The following is a 27,323-nucleotide window of genomic DNA, read 5'->3' on the forward strand; positions in this document are numbered from 1 at the left end:
GGTGCTCTCATTGGCTGATTGAATGTTTACCGTAATTGTGGCCACTCTTAAGATGTCTTAAGTGTTGCTTAGAATGAATTTTTGTCATTAAAAAAAATTTCAATAAAGAATTGAATAACTGCGTTGTAATGAATGAATCAGTGCTATGTGGGGTCTGAGTGTACTTGGCCCAATTAATGGTGTTTATACTCCACGTTAATCTTCTCAGCCTTTCTATTCCCTCTTCGTTTACTCATCTACTTGCCTTTCGAAAGTATCAAAGCTGCTTTACATAACCAATTCCACAGTAGTCATATTTATTCCTGTCCCCTCTCTGAGTAAATAAATTTCCTGAGAGAAAATATTCCTCATAATTATTTATTTTGGGTAAGTGGAAAGAATCCTCACACATTCACCCTACCCAACCCATTCACTCTGAAGACTTTTCAAGGTCTCTTATCTAATTCCATCTTTTCTAATAGCTGGAATATATACATTTTCTCGCAGTTTTTTCCCTTTGGTTGTATGCTTTTTCTATTATATAAAATGCTAAAGTGCGCAAGGTAATCTATGATACAAGTTCATCATGGAATTAATATAACTAGAACTCAAAAAGAAACATTTTATCAAATCTGGAATAAATGGATTGAATATATAACCCCAATGCAAGCAGACTTTAGATGACTCTCCTAATGATTTATACTGCTCTTCTCATCAACACAGTAATATTGCTAACGTAAACACCCCTAGTCTAAATGTTTGTTGTTTTTTTTTGGAAAATAGAGAATTAACACAAGTAAAAGGAAAGATTTGGGAAAGGGATAAAAAAAATGAAAAAATTAAGTAAATAAGTACATAGGGATTGGATAATTATGTCTGCGGGCAGGAACAAGCACGAACAAATTGGGATATAAACACCTACAATGGTTGGTATATAGGCTTGTATGCAACATTTTGGACCAGTGGAAATGGTCCAGAAGGGTTGTATGGAAACTATTATTACCATTTTTCTTAACAACTAATTTCATTACTTAGCCTAATAGGTTAGATTTACCACAGTACATAATTATCTATTTAAATGTTTATTTTCCTTTTATATCATCTCAATGTGTACTTAAGAATGTATAAATAATTGTAGTTTTATACATATAAAAAAATGGGAAAGGTTATATGTGTGAAAAAAGTATATGATAATTGTGAATTCCTTATCCAAATAAAAATAAAATTTTAAAAAAAGGAATTAATATAACTACACTAGTCAAAATGTTTACTTTCTTCAATACTGTCCTCATCATGGTAATGACGTTTGTGTTTTTTTAGAAATTTTTGATGGAGGACTAGACCATTTGGCCAGTAGTATCTGTACTGCCCAAAACTGGATTAAACAAGCGGTTCCCCTGCTCCTGGCCCGGAGTGTTCTACAATAGAGCCCCTAAAGCACGCATCCAGTTACCTTCTAAGTACACACCCTCCCCAAGATTATGAGCACCTGACTTATATGCAGCCTGTACATATGAACAAGGATTTGGGAGACCTGCAGGATGGATTTGCCACCTGTTGCAAGGACTGCAGGCATCTTCCGCCATGTTGGACCTTAGTTCATAGCAACATCTGAGTCGTTGAGCTATGTACATGTTGCCCTTCAGTTGAGTTAAATACACATTGACCATTTGTGTTTTTATTTAAATATATTGCCAGGTGGCCATATTTCCAACATAAACTATTTGGGTTATAAGTAGTTTCTCTTGGGATCAAAACACTACGTAACCTCCTACCAATCCATGATGAAGAAAACATTCTTCGACTTCCTGCTTATCACTTCATCAATGATTCCTAGTTATCCATTTCTAAGGGAGGTAGATTACCAGATCAGCTGTGATCTCAGTGAATGTTGCAACCGTGTCCTCCTCCTGCTCCCAGGGTCTTCCTGCCGTTCTTCAGTTAACTGAAAGCTCACACGATGGAGGTTTCTCATTCAGGCCAGTGTTTTCACGCACCTGATTTATGTTGATTTCAAATCCATAGTCTTTTAGGGAAATCCTTTCATCTTCCTTGATTGCACCCTCTGCTGTCGCTGGAATCTGCACTTCGCAGGTTGAATTTCTGCCAGGGACTAATTCCAGATTGTTTAGTATCACTTCCATCGCAGAAGTGTAAAGGAGAATGAGATAATTGCTGCTTGGGTCTGGTGCAGCACAAAACACACAATAAGATAAAGAACACAATAATAAAAAGCACAATAAATATAAATACATAAGATAGTTTATATACGTAGATTGAGTGTCTGTGAAGTGACACTTGACACAGGAGTGTCTGTACATAAGGTGACTAACAGGAAATGATAAAGTAGTGGTGATTGGAGGTGTAGAGGGGTTGGTTAGTGGATGGAGGTGTTGATCAACCTCTCTGCTTGGGGAAAGAAAGGGGCTTCCCTTCCTCCACCATCAACTCTGCTCTCAAACGCATCTCCCCCATTTCACACACATCTGCTCTCACTCCATCCTCCCGCTACCCCACTAGGAATAGAGTTCCCCTGGTCCTCACCTACCACCCCACCAGCCTCCGGGTCCAACATATTATTCTCCGTAACTTCCGTCACCTCCAACGGGATCCCACCACTAAGCACATCTTTCCCTCCCCCCCCCCCCCCCCGGCTCTCTGCTTTCCGCAGGGATTGCTCCCTACACGACTCCCTTGTCCATTTGTCCCCCCCATCCCTCCCCACTGATCTCCCCCCTGGCACTTATCCTCGTAAGTGGAACAAGTGCTACACGTGCCCTTACACTTCCTCCCTTACCACCATTCAGGGCCCCAGACAGTCCTTCCAGGTGAGGCGACACTTCACCTGTGAGTCGGCTGGAGTGATATACTGCGTCCGGTGCTCCCGATGTGGCCTTCTATATATTGGTGAGACCCAACGCAGACTGGGAGACCGCTTTGTTGAATACCTACGCTCTGTCTGCCAGAGAAAGCGGGATCTCCCAATGGCCACACATTTTAATTCCACATCCCATTCCCATTCTGACATGTCTATCCACGGCCTCCTCTACTGTAAAGATGAAGCCACACTCAGGTTGGAGGAACAACACCTTATATTCTGTCTGGGTAGCCTCCAACCTGATGGCATGAACATTGACTTCTCTAACTTCCGCTATTGCCCCACCTCCCCCTCGTGCCCCATCCATTATTTATTTATATACACACATTCTTTCCCTCTCTCTCCTTTTTCTCCCTCTGTCCCCCTGACTATACCCCTTGCCCATCCTCTGGGCTTTTTCCCCCCTCCCCCTTTTCTTTCTTCCCAGCCCTCCTGTCCCATGATCCTCTCATATCCCTTTTGCCAATCACCTGTCCGGCTCTTGGCTCCATCCCTCCCCCTCCTGTCTTCTCCTATCATTTTGGATCTCCCCCTCCCCCTCCCACTTTCAAATCTCTTACTAACTCTTCCTTCAGTTAGTCCTGATGAAGGGTCTCGGCCCGAAACGTCGACTGTACCTCTTCCTAGAGATGCTGCCTGGCCTGCTGCGTTCACCAGCAACTTTGATGTGTGTTAACTGTTTTTAAGTCTGGTGATCCTAGTGTTGATGTTACGTAGCCCCTCTTTCTCAAAGGGAGTGGGGCAGACAGTCCATGAGCAGGGTGGGTGGGATCCTTCATCTGGCACCTTTCTGAATATACGTATGTCCTTAATGGCAGTAAGCTGGCTCCGGTGATGCTTTGGGCAGTTTTGACTGCCTTCCTGTCTGCCGCAGTTCAGTTTCCATACCATGCAGTGCTGCCATTTGTCAGGATGCAGGAGCCCAGCAGTAAGGTGGAGACATCTATCAGCAGCATGACATAATGTTTGATGTGCTGACTGAGTGGTCTCACCGTGACTCTGAGGAATCTGGCAAGTCACATCTGCATTGGGAGAGAAGTGAATGCATATTTTTATTCAGTGGAAAGCTCTCCCTGCCTCTTGTTGGAAACAGGATAGTCAGAATATGAAACTGTGCCAAAGCAGGGGAAACAGGATTATCCTCAGAGGGGAAAAGAAAAAAAAAAAGAAAAATCCAGAAAGAGTGAAGTTAAACTACAGAAAAATAAAATCTCTCTTGCTGTGGCTTAGTGATAGCACTCTTGCCTCTGAATGAGAAGTGTCACTCTAGAGACTTGAGAAGAAACACATAGCTCATAGTATTACAGTGTAGTACTGAGCTGGCACGTTGTCATTTGGATCAGACATTAGGCCAAGGCCCGTCTGCCCACATTGTCATTTGGATCAGACATTAGGCCAAGGCCCGTCTGCCCACATTGTCATTTGGATCAGACATTAGGCCAAGGCCTGTCTACCCACATTGTCATTTGGATCAGACATCAGGCCAAGGCCTGTCTGCCCTCTCTGGTAAATGTAGAAAATCACAGTACACTATTTTGAAGAGAACCATGGTCAATATTCATACCTCATATAGCATCACTTAAACTGGTGAACCTGGTTAAGTCCAGACATCCCACCTCTCCCGGAAGTTCCGGGAGTTTCCCTCATATTGATAGCAGCTCCCTGATGCCCGCAAATTATATACATTATCCCAGAAATCGATTTCTTTTGAGAGAGCGCGAGCGCCATGGCAGAGTGTTCCAAAAAAAGAAAATATAAAACATACTTCACCCCAGATTACACTAAAGTGTAGCTACCCTGCCTAATAGGGTCAAAAATAATGACAGTGTTGCTCGCTGCACTGTTTGCAACAGTGACTTTTCTATTGCCCATGGTGGGTTAAGACTGTAAAAGACATGTTGAGGTGAGTTTAACAGGTGTCATTCGTTCATTAGCATAGCTAACGTTATTTAAACTAGCTGGCTAGCTGCTAAGGAGCTACTCTATTGCAGACATCTCACCTCTCCCGGAAGTTCCGGGAGTCTCCCGCAGATTGATGGTGCTACCTCCCTGAAATGAGTTTTTGCAGGGTGGGATGTCTGTAAGCCACAAACTCGAGAGAGTCTCAAGATACTGGAAATCTAAAGCAACACTCACAAAATGCTGGAGGTACTCAGCAGGCCAGGCAGCATCTACAGAAATAAACATACGATGTTTCAGGCAGAGGCCCTTCCTCAGGACTGGAAAAGAAGGGGGAATATGCCTGAATAAGAGGTGGGGGGGGGGAAGCTAGCTGGAAGGTGGTAGGTGGGTGGAAAAGGAAAGGGGCTGAAGAGGAAGGAATCTGATAGGAGAGGAGAGTGGACCATTGGAGAAAGGGAGGGAGGAGGCGACCCAGAGGAAAGTAATAGGCAGGTGAGAAGAAATGCAAGGTCAGAGATGGGAATAGAGGGGGCTGGGGTGGAAATTGGTCACCGGAAGGAGAAATCGATATTCATGCCATCAGGTTGGAGGGAACCCAGATGGAAGATAAGGTGTTGCTGCTCCACCCTGAGGGCGCCTCATCTTGTCTAAGTGATATTTTTATTGATCTGACTTTGCTCCATCGGAACAATAACTGCTGGTGTAAAATTGCATCTTCGGCTATAACGTGCTTTGAGACATTTTGAAATTGTGGTAGTTACAATATAATTTCTCCCTTTTTGCTATGCAATATGTGGAAACACTTGGGGTGGATGTGGTCACCCTCTGATTCATTATGATAGGCTTACGTGTATCAATCTTCATCTTGCAGCTTCGGAGTGTTTGGAATGTGTGGAGACCAGGTGAACAATTCTCCGGTGAAGGAGTTCGTTGAGATGAATGATATCATAATCCTGACACCGCAGATTCTTCTAAATTGTCTCAAAGCTGAACAGATTTCATCGCTTACCATCTTCACCCTGCTAATATTTGATGAGTGCCACAATACAGTCAAAAATCACCCATACAATGTTTTAATGAAGGCGTATTTGGATATCAAGATGGGCACAAGACAAAGTCCATTACCTCAGGTTGAGCTTTCTGAATTTCCACGTTTCTCTCAGATATGCACATGGTTTTATAAATGGAGATGTAACATACAAAAGCAAAACTGTGCTAAACCTGATTAGTCCCAGCACTCATACTGGCCACGACACGATTGGGAGAATGCGAAGGCTTTGGGGTTTAGGGGAAAACATTTTGCTGGAATATTTAAGGACACAGTTAATGGGGATGGCTGAAGGAACTGGTATCATTCTGCATAGGGCAGGGGGTATTAAGAAAGAGCTTTATGTGATTCGGTACGCTTAAAGAGCACATCAGTCATCTCCATCATGGGTGCTAGCCTCCGTAGTACCCAAGACATCTTCAAAAACACCTATCACCCAGGACATGCCCTGTTCTCATTGCTATCATCAGGAAGGAGCTACAGAAGCGTGAAGACACACACTCAATGATTCACAAACAGGTTCTTCCCCTCTGCTGTCCGACTTCTGAATGGACATGGAACCCATGAGCAATACCTCACTAGTTTTTATTTCTGTTTTTGCACTACTTACTGAATATAAATGTATATATTTACTGTAACTTACAGTTTTTAATATCATGTATTGCAATTTACTGCTGCCACAAAGTTAACAAATTTCACGACATATGCTGGTGATATTAAACCTGGTTCTGGAACAAATTGAGTTGTGGTTTGGAGGGTAGATGTTTGACTGGGAAAATTTCCAGCATTCTAGGAAAAGAGAGGGACAGTAGTTGCAACATGAGAACTCCTTAAAAGAGCAGGTATGGATTTGATGGACTGAATGCTGTAATTTCACAAGGCAAAACGAGCTGAGAATACTGCATCTTTCTGGAATGAACATTATTTTCTAACGTCAGGAAAACTATTCTGTCATTGATTCCCATTCTCTTTTTAAGTCCCTTCCCAATCTGTTTCTTTAAAATGCTTTGCAAACAGTCAGTAACTGTGCTCGTTATCGCCCTATCTCCGTATAGTATTTGATCCTACATCTCACTCCCCCCCCCCTCAGCTCTGGTTTAAGTTCTGCCACCACAACCCCACAATCTCTGCACCCTTTACTGAGGGTCATTGATCTGAAATGTTGACTGGGTTTTCTTCCCACCGATTCCATTTGACTGGCTAAGCGTAGCTAAAGTCTTGTAGCATTTGAAGTTTAGGAATAAAATCAGCTGAAAGCAAGTCCCTCAAAAGCAAAATGTAAATATGGACAGCAGAGTGGTGTGATAATCAGAACCAGAATCAGGTTTAATCTTACCGGCATATGTCATGAAATTTCCTGTTTTTCCTGCAGCCAGTACATTGCAATACATAATAATAGGAAAAAACCTTAAAACGGATGGCAAAGGGGAAAAAGCTGTTCCTGAATCACTGAGTGTGTGCCTTTAGGCGCCTGTACCTCCTTCCTGATGGTAGCAATGAGAAGAGGGCCTGTCCTGGGTGATGGGGGTTCTTTATGATGGACGCCGACATTTTGAGGCATCGCACCTTGAAGATGTCCTGGATATTACAGAGGCTAGTGCCCATGATGGAGCTGGCTAAGTTTATAACTCCCTGCAGCTTACTTCGATCCTGTGCAGTAGCCCACCCCCTCCATACCAGACGGTGATGCAGCCAGTCAGAATGCTCTCCGTGGTACATCGGTAGAAACTTCCGAGTGTCTTTGGTGACACATCAAATCTCCTCAAGCTCCTAATGAAATGTAGCCGCTGCCATATCTTCTTCGTAGCTACATCGATATGTTGGGCCCAGGATAGATCCTCAGAGATGCTGACATCCAGGAACTTGAAATTGCTCACTCTCTCCACCTCCGAGCCCTCTAAGAGGGCTGGTGTGTGTTCCCTCGACTTCTCCTTCCCGGAGTCCACAACACTGGTGCCTCACAGTCCCAGTGAATTAGGTTTGATTCTGAACCCCAGTGCTATCTCTGTGGATTTTCTCCATGACCCCTTTTCTCTAAGTTATTTCCAGCTGAGTGGCCGGAGGATTGGGGTGGAAGTGAGTGATTTGCGTGAGGGAAAGTGGGATTAGTGTGAACACAGTGAGCTGAAGTGCCTGTTTCCTTGCTGTGTCACTGTCCAGTATCAGAGTAGAGCAGTAATTTGGAGATTTGTATGGCTGGTGTGGCTTACAGAGGAGGGTTAGGTCATTAGGGTTTTGTAAACAACAGTCAATATTTAAAAACTGAGGCATTAGTATGTATAGATACTAATATACATATTTAGGAATATGTATAGATCATTGAGTACAAGGTACTGGATGAATAGAATCTAGTGACCTTTGACATCAGCGGAGTTTCTTGAAGTATGAAAATGTTGCCTTCAAAGTTACGTATTCCGGATCTCCCGGAAACTGAGCTTCTCCAAGAGGTCCACAACTTTGACGTTGTGTTTGGAGGCTTGCGTGCCTCAGTGACCCAGAGACCTATGCTGGCTGGAGTCAGGGCTTTATGCTTTGGTTCTTGGTAGGGTCACCTTTGTCAAACAGGTCAAAGGGTAGAGGTCAGACTAAGATTGGTCCACTGGTCCTCCAGTTCTGGGGGTTCAGCTCAGCGCTAATGACCCTGTCAGGCCGCTGGTGTTTAGCGCAGCAATGAAGGTCCTCCGTCTCTGTAGTGTACAAGGCTTCCTCCCGGCTTTCACTACTTCGGTCACTCCTCAGGAGTACAGTCGCACTCAGATGCAGGAGGGTTCTTCATTGCTGTTTCGGTAACCGTTTACAGAGTCACAGCCTTTTAAATCTTCTGTTTCCTGGTTGGCGTAAAAAAGATGCCACGGTACCATGAGTGGAGGAGCTTTTCTCAAGATTGTAGCAATGTTAGCATTCATTTCAGGACAGCTTTGGAGAGGGTTCCTCGGAGGTTCACAAGGATGATTCCGGGAATGAAAGGGTCATTATATGTCGAATGTTTGATAACTCTGGGTCTGTACTCACTGGAATTTAGAAGAATGGGGGCGGGGGGGGGGGATCTCACTGAAATCTTTCGAATGTTGAAAGGCCTAGACAGCTAGATGTGGAAAAGATGTTCTTCGTAGTGGGGAATCTAGGACAAGAGGGTACAGCCTCAGAATAGAGGGGCGTCCATTTGAAACAGATGCAGAGAAGTTACTTTAGCCAGAGGGTGATAAATTTGTGGAATTCATTATCACAGGCAGCTGTGAAGGCCAGGTGGCTGGGTATATTTACAGCAGAGATTGATAGGTTCCTGATTGGACACGGCAACAAAGGTAACAGGGAGAAGGCCGGGGAGTAGGGCTGAGGATGGGAAATAAAGATCAGCCATGATTGAATGGTGGAGCACACTCAATGGGGCAAATGGCCTGATTCTGCTCCTACGTCTTATAGCCTTGTGGTCTATGGTCTAATATTTAACCCTCAATTAAAATTACTAAAATCAGATTAACAAATGATTATCAGTTTGGCATCAATGGGAAATATTACACTTCAGAAGGCACAGTTAGATCTCCCAGTGTCCAGCAAGTTCTTAAATCTTGCTCTTCCTCTCTTCCCTCGTTGAGAAAGCCATTTGCTAGATGATCAGTAGTTGAAACAGAATGGTTCTGGAAGCCAGTTATCCTCACTCCCAACTGTACCAGCTATCACAGAGAATCAGATCACTGTAAAATAATAGAGTTAAATGAAATTAGTCCACTTGCATATGCCTTTTTCTTTCCAGCCAGCTTTCCCCATTAAAATCAGTGAGCACTGCAGTCAGGGTCTGTGCACAGATTACTCCCGCTCAGGGTTTGTATTCTTCCCCTGCAACAACTAAGTGCAGTAGTTCAGCCTTCAGTAAAGAGTTTCAGACTTGTACACAACTGCGCCATTACATGGTGGTGATTCTGAGCAGACTGCCTGAAGTAATAGATAATTATTTAAATTCTGTGCTTTTTCCTTCTACAAACACAAAGGCGTTGAATTGGTTGTTTAAAAAAAAGGCCTATTTAACTATCGGGTTAGAGACCTGCTTAAGACGTTTCGAATCAAAAGGAAGAGAGGAACCTAAAATAGAACCAAGTGTATAACCCTGAACAGATTGTAATTCCAATGCTACCCATTTAGGAATAGATAGTATGTCCTGGTCAAGTAACCAAAATTTCATATGTCGAATATTAATAGCCCAATAATAAAATCTAAAGTTAGGTAATGCTAAACCTCCATCTCTCTTAGCTTTCTGTAAATGTATTTTACCCAGTCTCGGATTCTTATTCTGCCAAATAAATGAAGAAATTTTAGAGTCAACTTTATCAAAAAAAGATTTAGGAACGAAAATTGGTAATGCCTGAAACACATATAAAAATTTTGGCAAAAAAAACATCTTAACTGCATTAATACGACCAATCAAAGTTAAATATAAGGGAAACCATTTAGATGAAAGTTGAGTAATATGGTCTATTAATGGTAAAAAGTTAGTCTTAAATAAATCTTTATGTTTACAAGTAATTTTAATCCCAAGATATGAAAAGTAATTATTAATCAATTTAAATGGAAATTTATAATATAAGGGAAGATGTTTATTAATCGGAAAAAGTTCACTCTTACTAAGATTTAATTTATAACCTGAGAAAAGACCAAATTGTGCTAATAACTCTAAAACAGCAGGAATGGATCTCTCAGGATTAGAAATATATAAAAGTAAATCATCAGCATAGAGTGATAATTTATGGGACTTTAATCCCCGAGTTATCCCAGTAATATTTGAAGATTCTCGAATAGCAATTGCAAGAGGTTCTAATGCAATATCAAATAATAGGGGACTAAGAGGACAGCCTTGTCGAGTACCACGAAAGAGAGGAAAAAAAGGTGAGTTTAAAGAGTTAGTACGAACCGAGGCTACAGGGGAGTGATATAACAGTTTAATCCAGGATATAAATTTCAAGCTAAAATTAAACATTTCAAGCACCTTAAATAAATAAGGCCATTCTACTCTATCAAAAGCTTTCTCGGCATCTAAAGAAATAACACACTCAGGAACATTTTGTGAGGGAGTATAAACGATATTTAACAATGTACGAATATTATAAAAAGAGTAACAACCTTTAATAAAACCCGTTTGGTCTTCCGAAATAATAGAAGGAAGTACTTTTTCTAGTCTATTTGCTAATAACTTAGAAAAAACTTTAGAATCAACATTTAATAAAGATATTGGTCTATAAGATGCACATTGAGCAGGGTCTTTATCCTTCTTTAGTATTAGAGAAATTGATGCTCTATTAAAAGATTCCGGAAGTTTACCAAGTTTCAAAGAAGCCTCAAAAACCTTATAGAGCCAAGGAATCAATAAAGAAGCAAAACATTTATAAAATTCAACGGTAAACCCATCAGGGCCAGGAGCTTTCCCCAGATTCATAGAAAAAATAACATTCTTAATCTCATCCATTGTAATGGAAGTATCTAATAAAGAAGACATATCCTGTGAAATCTGAGGGAAGTCCAACTTATCTAAAAAATCATTCATATATTTAGAATCTCGAGGAGACTCTGATTGATATAAAGAAGAATAAAAATCACAAAAGGTTTGATTAATCCCCACATGATCCAATATCAATCGATCATTTTGGTTATAAATCTGATTGATTTGAGATTTAACATAATTAGATTTCAATTGATTAGCCAGCAGCTTGCCAATTTTATCACTGTGAACATAAAAATCACTTCTTGTTTTCTTTAATTGGTTTACAATCGAGGACGAGAGTAGTAAACTGTGTTCCATTTGAAGTTCAGTTCTTTGTTTGTATAACTCCTCAGAAGGAGCCATAACATATTTCTTATCAATTTCTTTAATCTTGTCCACAATTGCCATCTCCTTCTGCTTCTGTTTCTTCCTCAAAGCAACGGAATACGAAATAATCTGACCCCGAATATAGGCTTTAAAAGTGTCCCAAAGAGTGTTAACCGAAATATCTTCTGTATGGTTAATTGTAAAAAAAAACTCAATCTGTTCATTCATAAAATTAACAAAGTCCGAGTCCTGAAGCAACAGCGAATTAAAACGCCATTGTCTATTGTTTGGTATATTGGCCATAATTTTAATAGAAAGCTTAAGTGGAGCATGATCCGAAATGGTTATAGAATCATAATCACATTTAATCACTGAAGGAATGAGACGAGAATCAATGAAAAAATAATCAATTCTTGAATAGGAATGATGAACATGTGAAAAGAAGGAAAAATCTTTTTCCTGAGGATGCAGAAAACGCCAAATGTCCGTCGACCCAGAATCAGAAAGGAAAAAATTAATCAAATTTGCAGATTTATTAGGTAAAGTCCGTAAAGGAGCCGAACGGTCCAAAGCTGGAGACAAACAGGTATTAAGATCTCCGCCCCAAATCAATGAAAACTCGTTCAAATTCGGAAACTGATCAAACAATGATTTATAAAATTCCGGACAATCCATATTAGGAGCATAAACATTAACCAAAACTACTTTTTTATTAAATAGTAAACCACTAACCAATAAAAATCTACCATTCGGATCAGAAATAATATCCTGTTGTGTAAAAGTAACTGAGGAATCTATAAAAATAGAGACGCCTCGAATCTTAGCATTGGAGTTCGAATGAAATTGTTGTCCCTTCCAGAATTTGAAAAAACGTAGTCTGTCCCCACTCCGTACATGGGTCTCTTGTAAAAATAAAATTTGTGCTTTAAGTCTCCGGAACACTTTAAAAACTTTTTTCCTTTTAATAGGATGATTAAGGCCATTAGTATTCCAGGAGACAAAATTAATAATAGACTCCATAAATCCTAAAGTCAACCCACAACAAGGAGGATTGACGATAGGTGCGACCCACAAACCCGGAGAGGAAACAGAACATACAAAAGATACCGGGGAAAAGGACGCAACCAATACTTCAATAATTCAGAAAATTTTTTGATCTTAATCAATTCGGGTTAGCGATTCCTATTTTAGGTAACATATTTTTTCCTCCCTCTTTTACGGATCGCGCTTTTCAAACTTGGAAGACTAAGGGTATTTTACGGTTTTTGGATTTATTTTTAGATGGTTCCCTTATGTCTTTTGAACAATTATCTAATAAATATAACTTATCAAGAATACATATTTTTAGATATTTACAAGTTAGAAATTTCCTAAGTACTATACTTTCTTCCTTTCCAATGCTTCCTCCTATATATATTTTAGATTCGATAATTAACCTTAATCCATGTCAGAAAGGTGCATCGGCTATGATTTATAATATTATTATGAAACTTAGGAAAGCTCCATTTGATAAGATTAGGGTAGATTGGGAACAGGAATTGGGGCTTACCATTTCTGTGGATGATTGGGGGCAGATTTTACAATTAGTTAATACTTCCTCTATTTGTGCTAAACATTCCCTAATTCAATTTAAAGTGGTTCATAGAGCACATATGTCCAAAGATAAGTTAGCGCGTTTTTACTCGCATATTAATCCTTTCTGTGATAGATGTTCGGGGCAGATAGCCTCTTTAACTCATATGTTTTGGTCTTGCCCTACTTTGGAAACTTTTTGGAGAGATATTTTCAATATTATTTCTAAGGTATTAAATATAGATATCTCTCCTCACCCTATTACTGCTATCTTTGGACTACCTAAAATTTCTAGTAATCTTTCCCCTTCAGCCCGTAGAATGATTGCATTTCTTACTTTAATGGCGAAAAGATGTATTTTACAACATTGGAAAGAGCTTAATGCTCCAACTACCTTTTTTTGGTTTTCTCAGACGATTTTATGTTTGAATTTGGAGAAAATTAGAAGTAACCTTTATGATTCTTCATTTAAATTTGAACAGATTTGGGGACCTTTTATTCGATATTTTCATTTAATGTAATATTTACCCTTCTTGTTTTTTTTTCACTGTATTTAATGGAGGTCGGGATTGAGGACGTGATTTTAAGTTTAACTCTGTTTGGTTTCAAGTTAGCCCATTGCTTTGCCTTGCTTTTAGTTAGCTGCACGGTGGGTTTTTTTTTGGGGGGGTTTTTTTTCTTTTTTTTCCATTGATATATATAAAATTTAGTATACTATTATGTTATCTTGGTTTCTTATGCTTAAATTACATTGTTTGTAGTATTTTCTTTTTGGTATTGTTATCTTTTGGAATTTTATTATACTTTAACATTGTATTAATGTTTATATGGCTTACCTTTTTTGTATACTTACTTAATAAAAAGATTTAAAAAGAAAGAAAGAAAAAAAAGGCCTTTGATACCCACCATATATGAGATTCTTTTTTGTTCTCAACAGATTGTTGGATTGACAGCGTCCGTTGGGGTCGGTGATGCCAGATCAGAAAAAGATGCAGTAGAGTATATTTTGCACATTTGTGCCAGTCTCGATGCTGAAAGCGTATCAACCGTGAACAAGAATATGGAAGAACTGGAGAAATATGTTTTTGTTTCAAAGAAACGTAAGAATTGCCTTAAACCACTCATAATCGTAAATGGAAGTTTAGATTCACCCAAACAAGTGAAGGTTACCGGGTAAAGGCAGGACAATGGAGTTGAGAGGGACTGAGCTGATGTTAAATGACAGAGCATACCCAATAGGCTGAATGGCCTAATTCTGCTGCTACATCCTATGGTCTTATGATTAGCAACTTCTGTACTTCATAGAGTCATAGAACACTGCAGCACTGATGCAGGACCTTCAGCCCATTGAGTCCAGTCTGAACAGTACTATCGACCTGCATATGGATCATGGCCCTCCAGACTCCTTCCATTCACGTACCTATCCAAGTTTCGCTTAAGTGTTGACATCGAACACACACCCATCACTTGCACTGGCAGCTTGTTGTACACTCTCACCACCCTCTGAGTGAAGAAGTTACCCCTCATGTTCCCCTTAAACATTTTACAGTTCACCCTTGACCCATGCCCTCCAGTTCCAGTTTCACACAACCTCTGTGGAAACAGCCTGCTTGCATTTACCCTATCTGTACCCCTCATAATTTTGTTTACCTCTATCAAATCTCCTCTCATTCTTCTATGCTCCAGGGAATAACGTCCTAGCCTATTCAACTTTCCCTATAACTCAGGTCCTCGAGTCCCAGAAACATCCTTGTAAATTTTCTCTGCATTTTCTCAATCCTATTGACATCTTTTCTGTAGGTAAGTGACCAAAACTGTACACAATGCTCCAAACTAGGCCTCACCAATGTCTTATAAAGTTCAACATATCATCCCACCTCCTGTACTCAATACTTTGATATGGGAAGGCCATTGTGTCAAAAGTTTTCTTTACAGCCCCATCTACAATACTGTGCAAAAGTCTGAGCGATATATATATATACCCAGAAAGCCTACTGTAATGTATTTGTCAAGTGGAGCGGAGAGTGAGTTTGTAAATCTGGCAGGAACAAAGGGCATTGGGAATGGTGCAGGTGAAGCACCACGTGAGGGGTGTGGGACAGGTGGCAGAAAAGGAGTGCCAGGGGCTGGGTGTGGCACGGATGCAGACACACCCAGCCCTGAGATGCCAGGCAAGGTCATTTGATTCTAAACAATTGGTTTATTGATCATTACAAAATGTCTCTCTGGTGCTTTCCGCTCCCTCCCCTCTCCCTTCCTCTTTTCCCAACTACGATTCTCCTCTCCTTGCCCCCTTCCCACCTTCAGTCCATGATAGAGACCCATATCAAAATCAGGTATATGTCATGAAGTATGTTTTTTTGTGGCAGCAGTACAGTACAATATATAAAATCTCTACAGTACTGTGCAAAAATCTTAGGCACCTTAGATATGTATATGTGCCTAGGACTTTGGCACAGTTTTGTACCTGCTGCACCATCTTCGAGGAATTCTGGATCTACATTCCCAGATCCTTCTGCTCTACTGCACTCCTCAGTGCCCTACCACTCACTGTGTAAGACCTACCTGGTTGGTCCTAATGACACACAACTCCTCACACTTGTCTGTATTAAATTTCCTCTACCATTTTTCAGCTCATTTTTCCAGCTGGTCCAGATCCCACTGCAAGCTTTGATCGTCTTACTAGCTGTCCATTACACTCCCAATCTTGGTGTCATCCACAAATTTTCTGATCCAGTTAACCACTTTATCATTGGGATTATTGATATAGATGACAAACAACAGACCCAGTACTGATCCCTGAGGCACTCCACTAGTCACAGGCCTCCAGTCAGAGAGGCAACCATCTATACCACTCTCTTGACTTCTCCCACAAAGCCAATATCTAATCTAGTTTACAAACTCATCTTGAATGCCAAGCGTCTGAACCTTCTTCACCAACCTCCCATGCGGGACCTTGTCAAATGCCTTACTAAAGTCCACGTAGATAACATCCACTGCCTTGCCTTCATCCACATTCCTGGTAATCCCACCGCTGCCTGTAAGGAGTTTGTATGTTCTCCCAGTGACCGCATGTATTTCCTCCGGGTACTCCAGATCCAAAGACATACCAGCTGATAGGTTAATTGATCATCGTAAATTGTCCTGTGATTGGGCTAGGGTGAAATTGGGGACTGCTGGGTGACGACGCTCAAAGGATCGGAAGGGCCTATTCCACATTGTATCTCAATAAATAAATAAACATCCCTGAAAAGCTCTCTGAGATTGGTTAGACATGATCTACCATGCACAAAGCCATGTTGATAGTCCCCGATCAGTCCTTGTCTATCCTAATCCTCATTTGTCCAGTCCCTTGGAATACCTTCAAATAACTTAATCACTACTGATGTCAGGCTCACAGGCCTATAATTTCCTAATTTTCTGGCTTATTCTTAGAGCCTTTCTCAAACAACAGAACATATCCGTCCCATATTCTACCCTGCTTTTCTTCATCAATTTCTTGGTCGTTTTTTTGCTGAGTTCATAAATGCTCCCTGAACTTAGTCTTGCTGCTATTTCTGGCAACTTTATAAGCCTCTTCTTTTGATCTACCGCTTTCTGTAACTTCTCCTCTTCACTTTTTCTTTAATGTTTTGGTGTCATGCAGGAATATTTCATTTTACTTGTACGTGGTTTCTAGCCGACGCCACTCTTTTCAGTGTGTTTTCCAAGCAACCACAGGCAGCTCTACTCTTGTACCTTCATATACAGTAAACCACAGGTCTATGATTTTCAGGGATTTTATTGAGCAGACATAGAGGTGTTTCCCGTTTTGGTAGAGCCTAGGACCAACCAGGACTATCAGCAGAAGGCCACCACTGGTAAATTCATTGTACAGTTACAAAGAAGGCTGATTCCTGGTCAGGAACGCAAGGGAGAGAGTAATAAACTCTCTGCCACTGGTTTAGATAAAACAGTTATGTTTAAGCATTGGGGGAAAGGAATAGAAAAATCAGTTAATAGTTTAAAATAATCATCCTGTTTTTGTGCTGTGTATTTTGTGGAATTTACTTCCAAATCTTGCATGACTGTTACACTGAAAAGATTTATTTACCAATGCAAGTATAGGAAGCTAATGGCTCATTAAAACGTGTCTTTTTTGTTACACTCAAAACAAAACGGGAGCATCAAGGGAGCAGCTGTGGGAATGGGAGTTAGGTCGACAGGCTTTCAGCAGAATTATCCCAAGGAAAAGTCGTCACCTGAAGCATTAACCCTGTTTTCTCCTCCACTGACGCTGCATGACATGCAGTTTATTTCCAGCTTTCTTTTTGTGTGTCAGATACCCAGATTCCAAAATATTTTGCTTAAGTAGAAAAAGGGAATGCAAATCTGGTCCCAGTGATATCAGATTTACAGTTCTGCCTACTGAAATACCAGCACGGCTTCATTAACGTTGCAGCCCTTGGGGTAAGGTTATTTCATTGATTTGCAAGCAGCTTTCAGGAAATTCCAACATGTCTTTGTGGGCAACACTGAGGCAACAGTACTCACGAGGAAATTTATTGCTGCTCACAACCCTTTATTTATAAGAATCTCTAACATGACAAACAACCCTATCTACATACAATGTCACATCAGGAGATCCCAGAGTAGATACCAAAAGTTTTATAAAGTTTCATGAGCAGACAAACATTGAAGGGAAATGGTTCTGATGGCTGGGAAGAGGCAGCTAAAGATGTATCTGTCAATGGTGCAGTAACCATACACTGGAGATGCTGGTGGGGCCAGAATTTTGGAGGCCAGCAGAGATCTTGGGAGGACATGGAATGTTTGTTGTGGACGAGAAGGAGAAGGAAGTGTTGTGTAACAGAGCTTGAAAAGTTTATAGAGAAATGGGAAAGGAGTGAAGCATTGTTTAAGCAGGGAGCAGAGAGATGGGTGAACAGGACATGCTGTGAATTTGTTCACAGGCAGCAGAGGTTACTTGAGAATAAGCTTATTGGGAGTTACAATGCAGGAGATCTTTTGCCAGGGGTGAAATGCTTCCTACATTGACGGGGACTGATTATTTCTGTGCTCACAATGGAGCAAATCAGAGTGGAAAATTGAAACTGCTAAAACTAGCTGTTTTTTCTCAACATTGTTGTTCCTTTTGCAGAAATGAAAAAAGCTCCCAAGCGTACAAAGGATCTGTTTGCAGACATTATTATTCAAATGATGGTTCAAGTTGAACGAATGGCCAAGCGTGTTTATGACATTGGTAATCTGTCGTGTATTTTCTTTTGATTCTGTTTTTATAAACACATAAAACTAAATCACATACTTGGTACTGGATGAAATATTACCTTTTTTAAAATTAATTGTACCTTTTGAACTTTATTCAATTTCATTGCAAATGGTAATGGAAACCATATTTAATTTCAATCTGTTTTGTATTTAAATTCATATGTAGTTGTATATTTAATTTCAAACCATATTTAATTTCATTAAATCATTTCATGGTTTTAATTTAATTTCATTTAAACCATATTTTAATTTCATTACAGATAGTAATGGAAACTTTTGCTATGCATTGGGATCGTCAGTGTTTTCCACTTGCTGATGATTTTGGCAGGGCAATTGGGATAATTTTCTAAAATGCCCCTTTTACCATCTCAACCACAGGCCTTGCCAATCAGAGCCACCATTGCTTTCAGTGTTTTCCTTGTCTTCCGCAGATAAACTGTCACACATCCAGAATCAAGACCACGGCTCTCAGAAGTATGAACAGTGGATCATCGAAGTTCAGAAAAGATGCAAAGTGCTTCAAATGCAGGACATAGAAAAGGAGCGAGAGGTTTGTCGGGCTCTCTTCACTTACACAGAGCACTTGCGGGTAAGCGCCTCTTGGACTGGTGTTAGCATGGGTTTATGTGTGTTTGATCATTGCAAAGACAAAATATTTTTCTGTGTATTGCAGTGTTTTGAGTCCCTATATACTTAAAGATTTAGATACATGCTCCACTAATCTAGTCATTGAATAAGTGTATTTGATTTGATATTGCTGTTACAATTTCAGCTGCTTTCAGCTACTTGGATGCTCAGCTCTTGAAAAGTCTCCCTAAGCCCCACCACCTCTTTTTCACTTTCTCTTTTGGAAATTTTTAGTTTCATAGCTCTTCTGTGCTGCATCTAGGAGCACTTTCCAAGCACTACATAAGTACAACTTGTTAAGTTTGATTATGAGCACTTGTTACGCACTTTCAAAACACCCAGCACATTCTTTAATTCTTGATAGTCAAGTAATGGTTTTCTCATCTACTGCAGTAGTGTCTTTGAAACACTTCAAGTCGAACTTATGGTCATCTGCACAAGTGTATTGAGGTTACAGGTAAAATGAAGAGTTTGTTTCAGCGGCACCAGCACCTAACACATTGAACATAAAAGATGCAGGGCAGTGACAGGGAAACGAAACACTTTTGCTCTAATATCTTGTCTCTGATTGTGTAAAACACATCAATAGCCTTGCGAGAGGTTGAAGTGCAGTGCTCTGTTGCCAAGATAGGATTAGTATTGTGCAAGAATCTGAAACATAGTAACATAGAAAACCTACAGCACAATACAGGCCCTTCGGCCCACAAAGCTGTGCCGAACATGTCCCTACCTTAGAAATTACTAGGCTTACCTATAGCCCCCTATTTTTTTAAGCTCCCTGTACCTATCCAAAAGTCTCTTAAAAGACCCTATCGTATCCGCTTCCACCACCGTTGCTGGCAGCCCATTCCACACACTCACCGCTCTCTGAGTAAAAAACTTACCCCTGACATCTCCTCTGTACCTACTCCCCAGCACCTGAAACCTGTGTCCTCTTGTGGCAACCATTTCAGCCCTGGGAAAAAGCCTCTGACTATCCATACGGTCAATGCCTCTCATCATCTTATACACCTCTATCAGGTCACCTCTCATCCTTTGTCATTCCAAGGAGAAAAGTCCAAGTTCACTCAACCTGTTTTCATAAGGCATGCTCCCCAATCCAGGCAACATCCTTGTAAATCTCCTCTGCACCCTTTCTATGGTTTCCACATCCTTCCTGTAGTGAGGCGACCAGAACTGAGCACAGTACTCCAAGAGGGGTCTGACCAGGGTCCTATATAGCTGCAATATTACCTCTCGGCTCCCAAAGGCCAAAACACCATATGCCTGCTTAACCACAGAGTCAACCTATGCAGCTACTTTGAGCGTCCTATGGACTCGGACCCCAAGGTCCCTCTGATCCTCCACACTGCCAAGAGCGTTACTATTAATACCATATTCTGCCATCATATTTGACCTATCAAAATGAACCACTTCACACTTATCTGATGTTTATTTATTTATTTATCACAAATCTGGTGGTTATTTATTTATTTATTGAGATACAGGGTGGAATAATCCCTTCCAGCCCTTCGAACCACACCACCCAGCAATCTCCCGATTTAATCCTGGCCTAATCACAGGACAATTTACAACGACCAGTTAACCTACCGACCGGTATGACTTTGGACTGAGGGAGGAAAACAGCTTCTTGAAGCTGGAAGTGTGGGACCTCAGGCTTCTGCACCTCCTGCCAGGAGGTAGCAGTGAGACGTGGGCCTGACCTGGGTGGCAGAGGTCGCTGATGATAGACCCTCCTTTAACCATACTCTATTCTCACACTTAGAAATACAACGATGCTCTGATTATCAATGACGATGCACACACCAAAGATGCAGTAAACTACCTGGATCGTTTCTTCACTAACGTGAAAGAAGGCAGATATGATAAGACAGAGCAGGCACTTACTGCTTTATTTGAAGGTAAAAGATTTATTGTTCTTTAATCAGGCATCATAGATTTTGTTGCTTCTTCGAAATCTGATTTGTCAAAAAAGTTTTAAGCAATATTTATTGATTTGATTTGAAATTTGGGATGTAAAGAAGGTAATTTATGAATTGGTATAAAACATCTGACAAAATATAGCAATATATATAACTGAATAATTAACTCTCATTGGATTGCTGCTAATTTAAAATTGTGACATTGGCTTGAAATGGCCATCCTGAGGGCCTGCCTCTGCTTTCTCACAACCATGCAGCCTGTACACCAATGTGCATTGTATGCCAGTTCAACAAGAGAGTGGGAAGTTGTAGCACCGTGGGTGAATTGCCCCAGGGCTTGAGGGAGACAGCCTCGGGCTACCAGGAGGCAACAACCTAAGTCCTTGTTAGCTATTAGCCATCCCTCCACAAGAGCAGCTGTCTTTGAAAACAACTGTGAAAAGGGGCACTTTGAGTAGGTCTTACACAGAGAAGACCACATAGTTGTTTGAGGCTTTCAGATTACAAGGAGATTGGGCACTGTCAGATCTGATCTTAGATCTGGAGGGGGTGTGGGGGGCAGGGCACAAACCTTCTTGGACTGAATGCTGCATCTTAAACATTTTGCTTCATTTGTTCTTCTGACTCCAGCCCTACCATTATTAATAAAAGTGTGTTTCATCAAAGTGATTAAATGAATCATATTTTACCAAACCTAGTTTTCATTGATGAGCAAAATTTGTATTTTTCAAATCTTAGGGAAAATCTTAATCAGGAGCAGGTTTTGTACTGTGGGATGTGAGAGTGTTTAGCATTATAAGAGTTAATATTATTTATTGATCTTTATGCACTGCATTAAGCAATTTTCTCATTTTTGTCCTCAGCAAAGAAACAGGAGCTAAAGAGAATTGAAGCTGACCCAGCGAATGAAAATCCCAAATTGGGTGAAGTGAGGAGGATTCTGTGTGAGGAGTATCAGAGAAACCCAAAATCCAAAACCATCATGTTCGTCAGAACCAGAGCTCTTGCTGAGGTAGGCTCCCTTCAGCTGTTCGAAACAGTTTTATTTCATGTATTGCATCGGAGCCATGCATTAATTTTAAACAGTGTACAGGGGGGAATGACTCTAAATTCTCCAGTCTAGTCATGTAAACTGTAATCTCTAATCCATGGAATCATTCTGAAAAATGTCTTTTGTGTCCTCTCCAAAGCCATCAATTGTTCCCAAAGAAGAGAGAATCTGTTTTTTGTGTGTTAATTGTTCCCAAAGAATGATTTGATCATTTTTTTAAAGAAATCCAGTATTAAAGCGTCCAATCCCTAAAAAAATTCAGAGCAAGATGACTTAATTGAACAGAAGAGTAAGCCTGAGTGGCTATTATGTTTGTTGTAGAAAGTAAACTTTTTTTCAATATTAACGTTCAAATTAATCTTGCATGGAAGCAGGCAGAACAAGAAAGTCAGCCTTTTTGATTTGGGGAGGTTAGTTACATTTTTGAGGCATTTTTGTTAACTGAAAAATCAAGGGCTGCATGGAAGGGAAGAGTTTGATTGGTCTCTGTGTAGGTTAAAGGGTCGGCATGATATCGCTAGGTGAAAGGTCTGCTCTCTGCTATACTGTTCTGTGAATTTTATTCCTCTTTATATGCAGGCGTTCATAAATTGGTTAAAAGAAACTGCGGCACTGTCATTCTTAAAACCTGAAATGTTGTTGGGACGATCAAAGAACACAGGTAATTGCACCATTTGTTTAATTATTAGATCTGTAATGCTGATAAATTTTTGCACTCAGTGCAAGGATATTGAATTTTAAACTTGAGGATTTAAATTTGAGTGGTTTCCATACATTGAGGAAAGAAACTGTTCCCACCGTGAGAGGCTGGGTAGCCAGTGGTGACAGATTTGATCATTTGATAGAGAACCACAGGTCACACAATGGCAGTGGTTACTGTGATCTAATAAGGTTGTGTGGTATTTCATGGTAACTTTTAAATGGTATTTGGACAATCACTTGGGAAGCATAGTATTTTTCATTAACTTTCTTTAAATGTCCTAAACTAAGGAATGATTTGAGTCAAACAGATTGGTGGCTCTGCATCCTCAGCCCCTTACTCTACTCTCAGTGCACGTGTGACTGGGTGACCAGATTCTGTCTAATTCCATCTACAAGTTTGCAGATGATACCACCATAGTAGGTTCTGTCTGAAATAACGATGTTGAAGTGCGGGTGTCATGACAATAACCTTTCCCTCAATATCAGCAGAACAAAAGAGATGGTCATTGTGGGCTGGTGCACTTGTTCCTGTTGACATCAACAGTTCCTGAGCTGATGATCCAGTTCCTGGGACTGAACACCACCGGCAGCCTGTCCTGGCCCAGCCACAATGACGCCAGGACCACAAAGACTCACCAGTGCCTCTACTTCCTCAGGAGGCTAAAGAAACTTGGCATCTCCCCTTTGACCCTGACCAATTTTTGCTGATGCATCATGGAAAACTTTCTATCCAGATGCATCATAGCCTGGTGAGGCAATTACTCAGTCCATTACCGCAAGAAACTTCAGAGAGTTGTCGACACTGTTTGGCCAATCACAGAAATTAGCTTCCCCTCCACTAACCCGATCTGTACCTCGCGCTACCTCAATAAGGCAGCCAACATAATGAACTCAGACATACTCTCTTCCTAACCTTTGTATCAAGGAAAAGATACAAAAGTCTGAAAGCATGTACCACCAGGGTCAAGGACCATTCAACATCCACTCAACAGTCCCCTGCTACGATAAGATGATCTACTCACTGTGACCTTGCACCTTACTGTCTTCCTGCACTCTAACTTTTCCCTAACACTTTAATCTGCACTCTTGTTGTTTTAACTTGTAAAACACTTTGAACTGCATCATTTGCATGAGGAGTGCTCTATAAATAAGTTGTTGTTACTCATTATTTCTTCTCAACTCAAGCCGGTAAAACCTGAGGTACGGGCATAGCCTAGTACACTCATTTCTCAATTGCTAGGAGCTTTCAGACTATTGTAGTAGTGTTTAGTGTTGTGGCTTTCTGGAGATTTACATAGATATTACTGTATATTAGCCTTAATTATTTAATGCTATTGAGACTTCGGGATGACACCAGTTATTGATATCACTATCAGCACAATGTATGCCTTGTTCATGTTCCAAAGTCTTCTTACTTCCTCTTTTAATTCAGCATATTTCTGGTGTTTTTCACTTACTAATTTTTGTAAGTTATGTGTGTTTGGTATGGCTATATCTATTAAATAAGTTGTTCTTCTTGTTTATCTTGTAATATTATATTAAGGTGGTTATTATGGATTGTCCTATCTGTAATAATGGATTGGTCGTAATATAATTTGTGGTATTCTGACTCTAAGACTGGATCAGGCTTGTATTTATAGTAAGGTGTGATTTGTTTTATGAGTTTGTATTTTAATATTATTATTATTAAATAGCATTAGCTCCCCATTTCGTGCCTGCTAATTGTTTTCAAGAGAGATTTGCGAGAGCCAACTTTCCCTTGGAGTTTTTGGATGTGGGTGGCAAATGAGAGTGTCCTATCCAGTGTCACGCCCAGGTAAATTGGAGTCAGATGGTGTTCAAGCTCTTTCCCACACCAGAAGATCTTGAGTTTCCGAGCTGCTTCTCGATTACTACTACCTCAATGCATTGTTGTATTGCATTGATCTGAATGAACAATATGAAAGACAAGTTTTTCACTGCTCCTCATGATAATAAGCCAATAACCAGAGGTCAGATAGGACAAAGACGGCAGATTTCCATCTTTGAGTTTTTTGTACAATGTCTCAGTTTCATTGTTACCATGATTAACCTTAAGTTCCAGAATTACTTAACTCATCATAGCTTGTCACACCAGACAGCCAGCCACTCTAGTGTTGTTTGGTTGATGTTGAGCAGGTCAGTGTCAGCTAAATCAGGTGAGAGTGGGCAGTTGCGCAGAATGTGTTCAATGTTCTGCACCCTTTCGCCACACTCACAGGATTTGCTGGTCTTTAAACCCCACTTCATCATATTGTCTCCCGTCCTACAAAATCCCGCTCTCACTCTGTTGAGAGTGAACCACTTCCATCTGTCAAGCAGTGCCCTGTCTGGCAACATTTCTGTGGGGTCTTGCACTATATTGTTTGGTGGGGTTCTGGCTTCTGTTTGTTGCCAGAGGTCAATCCTGTATGTTTGGGGGGATGTTCCGTGCGGTAGTTCCTCCACTGTAGTAAAGCTTTTCCTCGATTTTAGGCGGTTGGAAACTGGCACATGATGGTGCAGTGGGTGCCGTGGATCCGAGTTCTGTTTACCTTTTTTCAATTTTTGTTGTAGTGTGTCGTCAGATCTCTGGGGGAGCAATGCTGCAAGTCTGTAAATGATGTTAGTGGGCGTGGGGCGCAGTGTGCCCGTGATTATTCGGCAGGCTTCGTTAAGCAACGGGTCTATTTTCTACACATGGGCTGATCTGCCCCACACAGATGCACAGTATTCTGCAGGTGCATAGCAGAGTGCTAGGCAGTTGATCTAAGTGTGTGAGCATTAGCTCCCCATTTCATGCCTGCTAATTTTTTCAAGAGAGAATTGCGAGAGCCAACTTTCCCTTGGAGTTTTTGGAAGTGGGTGGCAAATGAGAGTGTCCTATCCAGTGTCACGCCCAGGTGAATTGGAGTCGGATGGTGTTCGAGCTCCTTCCCACACCAAAAGATCTTGAGTTTCTGAGCTGCTTCTCAATTACTCAGGTGGAATGCACACACTTGAGTTTTTGATGGATTTCAGTTCAGAGACCATTTTTCATAATACTGCTTCATTGCTTCGAGGACTGCTGTAAGTCGTATTTCAACTTCTTGGAAGGAGTTAGCTTGTGTTGCTATGCATAGGTCGTCTGCATAGATAAACCTGCATGTGTTAGGAAAGGTTGGTTGGTCGTTTGTGTAAACATTAAATAGTAGAGGTGCCAGGACTGATCCCTGTGGTAGTCCGTTCTTTTGTGGACGCCATCTACTCTTAATTCCATTCATTTCTACATAAAATCTGCAATTTTCTGGGAGGCTTCTTACTACTTTGACTGGTTTCATTCTTTAACATTTTGGATAATTTCAGTAGAAGGCCTCTGTGATTCACAGTGTCGTATGCTGCTGTTAAGTCAATGAATACTACCCCTGTAATTTGTTGCATTTCAAAGCCATCCTCAATATACTGGGTTAAATTTAGGGCTTGACCGCAGCAAGAGCAGCCTGGCCTGAACTAAGGGGGATATTCTTTTCAGTATGAGTCTCTTGTAGAGTTTATAGAGGGTGCAGAGCAAGGAAATCGGTCTGTAATTTTTAGGAATGTTGGGGTCTTTATTGGGTTTTAGGAGAAAAACAACTTTGGCTCTTCAGGAACGTTCACGCCATGACCCTGTTAATCCGAAAGGAGACCAACCCTGACATTACATGCCAGACCAAATGATCCAGTGGGTGGTAAAAGGATAAAAAGGATTACTTAACTGAGTTTAATATTCCCCAGCCGCAGTGGGATTTGAACTCTCATTTCTGAATCATCAGCCAGAACCCTATCCATTAGACTTGAATCTGAACCACAACACCATCATTTAGGGGCGCCATGGTCGCGTAGTGGTTGGCGCAATGCTATTACAGCTGGGGGCATCAGAGTTCAATTCCGGCACTGTTTGTCCTCCCCGTGAACTTGTGGGTTTCCGCCCAGAGTCCAAAGACATGTATGTTAGTAGGTTAATTGACCATTGTAAATTGTCCTGTGATTAGGCTAGGGTTAAATAGGTGGGTAGCTGCGGGTGGGGGGTGCAGCTCATTGGGCTGGAAAGGCCTGTTTCATGCTGTATCTCTAAATAAATTGATAGAGAGATAAGTCAGTCCGTCCATCTGGATTTCCTGTGGCTTTAGGTGAAGAGTAGGAGGAGAGGAACTAACTGGACTAATGTTTCTACTTTATATAACAACCCGTCTCATTGGTAGGTTATGATTAAAGCTCATTGGTAGGTTATGATTAAAGCAACATTTTCCAGGCAGCACATTCCACATTACAACGTCATAACAATTCTCTTATTGCCTTGGGTTGCTTAGCCAAGGAAATCAACTCTACGTGCTCTGATACCAAATAGAAACGGCTCTTAGCAGTGGATTTAAAATGCTGAAAGAGAAGCCTTTCATTGTTTCATATCACTACCACACTGAATAGCTATCCCTCACGCACAGCTTTTCAATCAGAAAAATTCTGATCATCCATATATAATCTAGACCTATGAGTGTATTTACAATGCGAACTTGTACTGATACGAGTAATAAAGTAAAATGGCCCAACAGTGGAATATT

At 40.8% G+C, this 27,323-nt stretch overlaps 1 protein-coding gene across 2 annotated transcripts in view; it reads left to right on the plus strand.

Annotated features, from left to right (window-relative positions):
* rigi (RNA sensor RIG-I) overlaps positions 1-27,323 on the plus strand; it is a 71,444-nt gene that overhangs the window by 27,328 nt on the left and 16,793 nt on the right. For both annotated transcript variants that reach the window (XM_063049000.1, XM_063048999.1), the window contains exons 8-14: positions 5,631-5,889; positions 14,117-14,279; positions 18,320-18,421; positions 18,879-19,036; positions 20,840-20,975; positions 21,860-22,008; positions 22,627-22,708. In XM_063049000.1, coding sequence (XP_062905070.1) covers positions 5,631-5,889; positions 14,117-14,279; positions 18,320-18,421; positions 18,879-19,036; positions 20,840-20,975; positions 21,860-22,008; positions 22,627-22,708 — 1,049 coding nt within the window. The remainder of the gene's footprint in view (positions 1-5,630; positions 5,890-14,116; positions 14,280-18,319; positions 18,422-18,878; positions 19,037-20,839; positions 20,976-21,859; positions 22,009-22,626; positions 22,709-27,323) is intronic.

The sequence above is a fragment of the Mobula hypostoma genome, chromosome 5, assembly GCF_963921235.1.
Source record: "Mobula hypostoma chromosome 5, sMobHyp1.1, whole genome shotgun sequence".
Lineage (NCBI taxonomy): Eukaryota > Metazoa > Chordata > Chondrichthyes > Myliobatiformes > Myliobatidae > Mobula > Mobula hypostoma.